At 61.9% G+C, this 8,554-nt stretch overlaps 1 protein-coding gene across 1 annotated transcript; it reads left to right on the forward strand.

Moving 5' to 3' along the window:
• Window positions 1–2,562: 2,562 nt before the first annotated feature.
• On the forward strand, window positions 2,563–5,047 carry SIX1 (SIX homeobox 1). The gene is made up of 2 exons (NM_001044685.2): window positions 2,563–3,289; window positions 3,965–5,047. The coding sequence occupies exons 1-2, from the start codon at window positions 2,730–2,732 to the stop codon at window positions 4,251–4,253; spliced, it is 849 nt and encodes a 282-aa protein (NP_001038150.1). The 5' UTR covers window positions 2,563–2,729; the 3' UTR covers window positions 4,254–5,047.
• The last annotated feature ends 3,507 nt before the right edge of the window (window positions 5,048–8,554 follow it).

Raw genomic sequence — 8,554 nt, forward strand, 5'->3', positions numbered from 1 at the left:
TGGGTTTCGCCTTCGAAAGGTTCGGAAATCGGCAGCGTTCTGTTACCGCCCGCCCGGCTCCAGCCCAGAGCCCGCGGCTCTTATCGGACACCGCTCCCAGCGCTCCCTTCTGCTGCTCCTCTCTCCAGAAACCCGCACTTTAAAAACACATAGAGAGCTTTAGGTTTATTTGGTAGGCTTATTTCTAAGGCCGGAGGGGCAGAGGGGGGCCGCGTTTTCTATCTTTCCTATACAATTCTTTTTTTTTTTTTTTTTTTTTCCGGCGAAATCGGTGAAAAACGGCCGAGCGCTGCCCCGGCCCCATCCCCATCCCCGCTCCGCATCGAATAAACCCGCGGAGATGTGCGCTCCTGCGCAGGGATCGGGGCCGGGCTGAGCCCGACCCGTACGGCACAGAACCTCCCCGAGCCGCCCTGCCGCCGTTCGGCCGTTCGCTTCGAGCTCCGTTCCTTTGCTTTTATTCGAGCGCTTCGAAACCATTTCTCGTCTGAATTTATGGGGCTAAACGGAGCGTGAGGTTCGGAAATCCGTGCCGTTTTGCTTCTTTCGGGTGGTTTGAAGCGAAAACTTTCCGTTTGTTTTGTAGGAAAAGCAGCGGGTAACGCACGCCGCTGGGAGCGGCCCCGGCCGCAGCGCTGCCCGCGGGCGCAGCCCCGTTCGCTCCGCGGGCGCTGTGGGGCGCGGAGCGGCGCGGCCCCGGTGGGGGCTGAGCCCCAACGTTCGGGTTCGGCCTTGGGAAGGGACGGGCAGGGAGAAGCCGCTCTCGTTACAAACCAGGGCTCCTCACGGCCCCGCTTTGCGTTCTTCACCCCTTAGCCCTGAATGGACGAACCCTCAGGTCCGTGCTTCCCAAACGTCTTGGAAAATTAGAGGAAGAGCGCATTGTAATAAAGGGAAAGGGACCGGGGAGCGCGTCCCGGGCTCGGTGCGGCCGTGGCACCGCTCCTGCGGGAGGCTCGGAGCCCACCGCTGTAATTCTGCGCACTTGCTCCAGACTTTAGGGTATTAGTTGGTGTTAGAGCCGGGTTTAAGGCTCCGTTCCGGTCCCCACGCAGCTGCCTTGTCAATAAGGATCTGTTCCAAGCAGACATTCCTTCTGGGAGGACATTGCAGCTCTTTAAGACTTCATCTGCAACATCACAAGCACTAAAATAAAATGGAAGGGAAAATTAGCAGACACGCGGTCACGGGACACGGCGGTGCCCGAGCGGTGCAGAGCGGACAGACGGGCGGCAGCGCCTTATTTAACCGCCCCGAGAAGAGAAATACGTGGGAAAAACAACCACCGGGGCACGGGGGGACGGCGGCGGGGCCTGCGGCCGGGGTGCGGCGGGAGGGACCCGGCCGGGTCCACCCGGAGGGTTCGGGGCCGGGTATCGGGTACCGGGATGGGGGCAGCGGGAGCACCGCCGGCCACAGCTCGGAGCCCTCCCCGGCCGGGCCGTGCGGAGCTCTCACGGCGGAATAAATCACCCCGCTCTCAGAGAAGACAAACAGGTTTTCAAGAGCTCCTCGATTGTTCTCAGAACCCACGGAGTGAGCCCAAACGCCGGCTGGAGGGTGCTCAAAGCGCAGCGCTCCGCTTATCTCAGCGCGTATAAACGCTGCCATAAAGACACCCTCATCCCCGCCCTTATCTCAGCGCATTGTCCCCATCTCCCAGCCCGCCCCGGCTCCCGACGGCAGCTTATCTCTGCTTGGGGAACCTAATTGCTTTCTAATTTTTGCAATAATTGCTTTGGAGCGAGGTGTGCAGATGAGGATTTGGGCGAATGAAAGCGCCGCCGCCGGCTTTTCTCTTCCCCCTTCCCCGGGGGCGGCTCCGAGGGCCGCTCTCTGCCGACCTGAGCGGTCCCGGCCCGGACCCCCCCCGGCTGAGGGGGAGGCGGAGAGGTGCGGGGGGGGGCCGCGCCTCCGCTCTGCTATTCAGCGCGCGGCATCCGCTGTGCGGCCGAGCGGTATTTATTCATTCACGCCTGGAGTGAGAGTGATGGAAGACGGGACGAGGAGGGGAGTTTAGAGAATGGAGAAGAAAGAAAAGAAAGAAATGAAAGTATATGAAAGGAAATAAATGAAAGAGAGAATTAAAAGAAAAAAAGAAAAAAAGAAAAAAAGGAAAAAAAGAAAAAAAAAAGGAAAAAAAGGAAAAAAGGAAAAATAAAGGAAAAAAGGAAAAATGAAGAAAAAAGAAAGTAAAAATAAAGAAAGCCAAAGGAAAAAACAAAGAAAGAGAAATGAAAAGGTACCAAACGAAGCGGAATGGAAGCGGGAGAGCCGCGCAGATGCCCGCGGGGTGCGGGGCGCGCGTTTTGCCCGGCGCTCCCCCCGCAGCCTCAGCCTCAGCCGCACCCGCGCAGCCGCGCCGGGGCCGGGGCCGGGGCCGCGCCGCCAGGCCCCGCCCGCCCGTGCCGAGGCTCTGCCCGCCGGGCCGGGCTGGGCTGGGCTGGGCTGGGCCGGGCCGGGTCGGGGCCCTCCGCGACGGGGGCCGAGCCGCGGGCGCCCAATCAGCGCGGCGCGGGGGCTCGGGCGCTTTAAGCGCGGCGGCGGCGGCGGAGCGGGGGCAAAGTTCCCCCCGGCGCTCCGCCGAGCATCCCCCGCTCCGCCGCCGCGGCCGCCTCCGCGCCTCCCCGCTCTGGGGACGGGACCGGGCCCGGGGCTCTCCCCGCCCCTCCGCCGCCTCCCGGTGCCGCACGCAGCCCCGAGCCGCCCCTCGGCGCCCGGCCCCGGCCATGTCGATGCTGCCGTCGTTCGGCTTCACGCAGGAGCAGGTCGCCTGCGTGTGCGAGGTGCTGCAGCAGGGGGGGAACCTGGAGCGCCTGGGCCGCTTCCTCTGGTCGCTGCCGGCGTGCGACCACCTGCACAAGAACGAGAGCGTCCTCAAGGCCAAAGCGGTGGTGGCCTTCCACCGGGGCAACTTCCGCGAGCTCTACAAGATCCTGGAGAGCCACCAGTTCTCGCCCCACAACCACCCCAAGCTGCAGCAGCTCTGGCTCAAGGCGCACTACGTGGAAGCCGAGAAGCTGCGCGGGCGGCCGCTGGGCGCCGTGGGCAAATACCGGGTGCGCCGAAAGTTCCCCCTGCCCCGCACCATCTGGGACGGCGAGGAGACGAGCTACTGCTTCAAGGAGAAGTCGCGGGGGGTGCTGCGGGAGTGGTACGCGCACAACCCCTACCCCTCGCCCCGCGAGAAGCGGGAGCTGGCCGAGGCCACCGGGCTCACCACCACGCAGGTCAGCAACTGGTTCAAGAACCGGCGGCAGCGGGACCGGGCGGCGGAGGCCAAGGAGAGGTACGCGCCTTCCCCTCCCGCTTTCCTCCCTCCTTCTCCCGGCGCCGCTCGGACAGCCGCCCCGATCCCCCCGACGTTGCGCTCTCCGCCGGACGCGCGGCGCCGGAGCTCCGGGCCGGACGGTCCCGACCCGCTCCCACCTGCCCGGGGGCGCCGACCCCCCCTCCGCCCCCTCCTCTCCGGCGGCTCTCCCGGGCCGCCCCCGCCTTTGTTCGGTGCCTTCCGGGCCGCGAGCGTGGCGGCCCGGCTGCCGGCCCGGGGAGAGCTCCGGCGGTTCCGCGCGGCGTGGGCTCGGGGCGGCTGTTCCTCGCGGCCCGGCCCGCGTCGCCTCCCTCTTCCGCGTCCGCCCGCGGCCCCGCGGGGCGAGAATCCCTCCCGGCTCCGCCGAGCGCCGTTCCCGGGCCCGCGGGGCCGCGCTGCGATTCGCGATGAAAAAGCCGGACGAAAAGAACCGGCGGAATCCCCGCGCCTTTCCTCACCTCGGTCCCCGGCAGCTCCGGGGCGCGCGATGCGCGGCAGCTGTCTAAATAGGGGCCGAGCCCGGCAGCTGCGGGACGATCCGTTAGGAACATACTGGGCGCTTTCTTCCTTTTTTTTTTTTTTTCTTTTTCCCCTTTCCTTCCCCCATCCCGGAGGCCCCCGCCCTGACCGCCCGCTGTGCTTCTGCCTTCGCAGGGAGAACACGGAGAACAACAACGCGGCCACCAACAAACCCAACCAGCTCTCCCCCCTGGACGGGAGCAAACCCCTCATGTCCAGCTCCGAGGAAGAATTTTCACCCCCGCAGAGCCCGGATCAGAACTCGGTCCTCCTGTTGCAGGGGAACCTCGCTCACGGCAGGAGCTCCGCGTACCCGCTGGGCTCCCTGCCCGCCCCCCCGGGCACGCACAGCCTCCCGGGCCATCAGCTCCAGGACTCGCTGCTGGGGCCGCTCACCTCCAGCCTGGTGGACCTGGGCTCCTAAAGGGAGCTCGTGGACACGGACTCTCGGTTGTACATAGCGGACGGTGATCCTGAACGTGACTTCGGCTCTTCTCCACGGTCTCAGCTCCAGGTCCGGTCCCCCCCCACCTCCCTTCTCCACTGTCGTTATTTTTATTATTATTATTATTATTGTTATTATTATTTTTCACGTAGCCAAATGCAGAGAGCGGCAGAAAGCCCTCGGCCTTTCGAGTTCAAGTGAGCGGGAATTACAGCAGCAGAAATAGAAATAGAAGGGGAGAGGGTGGGGGGGAAAAAAACCCAACCCCGAACCCCGGATCCCATTGCGCCCCATAAATCCCGGCTGTTGCGGCCCAGAGGCAGAGGGAGCGCGGGGCCCTTTGCGGCAGCGGGAGGAGGGAGGGGAACTTTTTCGTTTACATTTCTTTTTTTTTCATATTTAGCTTCACCGGAAGGATTTCGATGTAGTTTAAAATTAAAAAAAAAAAAAAAAAAGAGGGGAAAAAAAAAATAGATAATTAGGAAGCGGCAGTCTGAGTGCCTCTGTCTTAACGCGGCGGTGCTGCTCCCCGGCCGGGACACGCAGCGATGCGGCTGCACTTTAGGACAGTAACAACAGCGATAATAAATGCGGATGGCCCTTTCCTTCCGCAGGAGCGTCTCTCTCTGTCTGCCTCCCCCAACCCCCAGCTCTGCCTCGCAGTGAGCCCGCAGCTGTCTGTCTCGAGTCTGTGTTACCGACCTCGCGTGTGCTTTCAGGTTTCTTTTCTATTGTACCCGAACAGCCGAAATTAAACACTGCTGATGGCAGAACCCCGACGCTGCGCTCTTCTTTGTGGGGCTCAGTCCTTCCCCCCCCCCCCTCCCACGACGTGGGAGCCGCTCTCCTTCCGCCGCTGTCCCTTCGCTGTGCCACCACGGAGGGATGGAGCCGAGCTCGGGGTGCGGGGGCTGCGCACCGGGACCGCCCCGCCGGCCCTTCCCCGGCTGGCGGTGCCTCTTTCCCCACACCCCCGCGCCCGCGTTTTGCACCATCGGTCGTGTGTTTATTTAAGGCTCCACCGTGTTTGTTCTTGGGGTCTCGGGCCGTGGAGAAATGTCACCCTCTGCAGGAGGGTCTCTCCCGGCCGCCATCCTCCCGTGCGGGCCCCGCCGCGCTCCTCGGCTGCCCCCGGCTCCGGCCGCGGGGTCACAGAGCCGGGACGCGTTTCATCCTCCCCGGGTGTGGCGGCGGCCGCCCCGTCGGGGCACGCGGCGCCGATCCCGGCGGGCTCTGCGAGGCCCTCCGCTCGGGGTGGGCACGGCCGCGCGCTGCGGGGCTCCGCGAAGCGGGGAGGGTACGGCCGCCCCGAGGGGACCGGACGGGGTGGGCCGCGCGGCCCGAGGAGCCGCACTGCCCGTCGCGGGGCACTGCTCGGGCCCCGTCTCGAAGCTCGCTGGAGTGGAAGGATAAACATCGCGCGGGGCTCCAGCCCTGCGCGGCGCAAATCAAAGCGGGCATCGCGAGCCGGGGGCTATTTTCAAAGCAAACGGCGCGGAGGCGCTTCCTGCGCGCAGGCGGCCGTGAGGCTTCGCTTCCGGGGGGGGGGGGGGGGGCAGCCGGGGGGGTCCTGTTCTCCCAGCTCCCTCTCCCTCGCGCAGAGCCGCTGCCAGGCCTGTCGGCTGCAGAGCGGGACGGCGCAAACAGCGCGCAGATGCCGCGCAGCGCCGCGCACACCACCCTTCTGTCCGCAGAGCCCTGCGTACGGCCTGCGTGCCGCATTCCCTACCGGGAAGAGCTCGCAGGTAGGTGGCGAGGGTCGGAGGGAAGGCCCGGGAAGTAAATGCCCGGCGAAAGGAAAGACGGGGCCGGGCAGGTGGGAGCGGAGCCCGGCGCAGTTCGATCGGCTCCCCACGAGCGCGCTTGACCTCGCAGCAAGCTTGTCACAGCACAGCCAGCCTGGGGAGCAGCCCGGGCCCGCCCTCACCTCGCTCCGCTCTGCTTCAATCGGCAGGAAGGGGTTAATCCCCCCCCGGCCCCCCTCCCAACTCACCTCCCAGGACAGATTTCACACTGTGTCCAGGTCAGCCAAAAAGGGGAGGAAATGGGGAACAGCAGAATGATTAATTCTACCTGCTTTTCCCATGAGTGATCACCTGCTTTTGGGGTCATGAATAGCAGGTAGCTCTCCCCGTCTCCAGCTCTGAGAGGCTCATTTGTTTGGTGACAGCTGAGTGACAAGACCTGAAACCCGAGCCCTCAACTTTGCCTGATGTGTGGATAAAACCCTGGATGTTCCCTCAAACATTTCAGGAAATGAAAGTTGTAACGCGATCCCTTGCGCGCCCACATCTCCCCCAGCAACACACAAAAGCTCAAAGGAACCTTCTCGGATTAAATTCAGCCTGGAGAGGATGGAAGGAAAATGGAGAGCAGGCTGAGAGGGCTGGGGCTGGCAGGCATTTCTGCAGCCCTTATTGGAAATGTCTGTCTAAAGCAGGGATTTGGAAAGGTCACCTCTACCGTAAGTGCCTTTCGCCCCGCAGAGCCACATGGGGAGTCCGCTTCTCCCCAGCCCACCTCTGCCTGCAGAGCACTGGGGGTTATGCTGAGATTCCCTGGGCAGGCAGTTCGGTGTGTGAAAGCCAGTGCTGAGCAGGGAAGCCACCCCCCTCCTTGCTCCTCATTTCATTTCCCGGGTCATGTTTAGAGAGTGTTGTCCTATGGTAGCGTTTGCAAACAGAACGCCCGCTCTGCCCCTATCCTGCCATGAGCTCCTGCTCAGCTCGCCGTCCCCATTCCCAAAACTGGGCAGGTACAGCCCCTCTCTCAGTCCCACCGCCCAGGTCCTGCAGTGAATGGCTCAGCCAATGCGTTTAAATCCACCAATTTTAGGACTGGCCACAGACATTCACAGCTATGTGGGAGTGTTGGTGCGGGTGGGGACCTCTGTGCTCCGTGTCCATGCAGCCCAGGCACCAGGCTGCCAGCATCTCGAGTTGGGATGGTGCAGGGAGAGGGACCAGGATGGGGCATCCATCCATACTGCAGGCGGTTCTGCAGTGCCGGCTGTCATGGGGCAGGCAGTCTCACCCAGCCCTAGACAAAGCCCCATTCAACAGCTGTTTAACTACTACCGAGGTGCTGAACGCTCCGCAGACCCGCAAAGAAAACTTAGCACGTGCACCGCGATAACGCTTCACCTTTGCCCTCTTCCCTTGCTGACGCTTCCCCGCAGCAGACAGGGAGCAGTGCAGGAGTGGTGCATGGGAACAGGTGGGAGCCCTCAGTGAGAGCTCTGCTGTCGGGAGCTGTGCACAAAGGATGTGCTGTGGCTGCTGTGCTGGGTCTGCGCGGTGCCTCCGGGGAGCCCAGGGCAGCCTCTGGCATTTGCTCCCAGCTCCTTACATGGGGGCTGAACGTTCTTCAAAGTGTATAATCCCAATCCTAATAAGAAGGTTAAAGAGATGGATTTAGTTCAATTACAGTTTCCTGTGTTCGCTGGTCCACAGCTTCCTGAAAGTGTCTCTGTGGGTAGAGGGGCTCCTTTCTCTACCTGCAGGAGCTCTTTGCCTACAACAGCTGGGCACAAGCTGCTTTTTCATGGCTTTAAACTGAAAGAGGGGAGATTTAGAAGGAAATTCCTTACTCAAAGGGTGGTGAGGCCCCGGCACTGCTGCCCAGAGAGCTGGGGTGCTCTATCCCTGGAGGTGCCCAAGGCCATGGATGGGGCCCTGAGCTACCTGAGCAGGTGGGGGGGTGGGGGGAGGGCAGCCAACCAAGGTCCCTTCCAACCCAACCATGTTGGGATTCCATGGTTCTGTTGTCTTGAAGGTCCCTTCCAAACCAATGTAATCACATTCTGCGACTATATGGTTCCATGATCCTCTGCCTTTGTACAGTGTTACCTGCTCAGGCTGCAGGCTGTGAGCTGGGATAGGAACTGTGCCTTCAGCCTGGTAATAAGGCACCACGGCTTATCATTATGTAACTCAATATTGCTGATCACACAGCACAAAATACAATGGAATAAAACACAATGCCCGATGAGGCCTGTGGCTAACACTCCCTGAAGAAATAGTCTGTTTTCTAGAACCAACCAAAGAAAAAAACAACAACCAAGGAAATCAGAAACAATTGAAAATGAAATCACATCTGCAAATGATCAGCGTGCTCCTCCTGAGCCCTGGGGACGCAGCCCCACTGCTGGGTGTGGGACCCACAGAAGGGCAAAGCTTCAGCATTTGTTCAGTGGAAGGGTCACATCACGCTGGAACAAATCAGAGATTTATGAATGGAATGAAGGTCTTCCTATTCCCGATTGATCGGGTTGCTTTAAG

The sequence above is a fragment of the Gallus gallus genome, chromosome 5 (assembly GCF_016699485.2).
Source record: "Gallus gallus isolate bGalGal1 chromosome 5, bGalGal1.mat.broiler.GRCg7b, whole genome shotgun sequence".
Taxonomy (NCBI): domain Eukaryota; kingdom Metazoa; phylum Chordata; class Aves; order Galliformes; family Phasianidae; genus Gallus; species Gallus gallus.

What these genes read in the sequence shown, in the direction of transcription:
- SIX1 (NM_001044685.2), top strand. Translation starts at nt 2,730, where the DNA reads ATGTCGATGCTGCCGTCGTTCGGCTTCACGCAGGAGCAGGTCGCCTGC. An exon ending in GCGGCGGAGGCCAAGGAGAG is followed by an intron (nt 3,290 to 3,964) that starts GTACGCGCCTTC and finishes CTGCCTTCGCAG; the next exon opens with GGAGAACACGGAGAACAACA.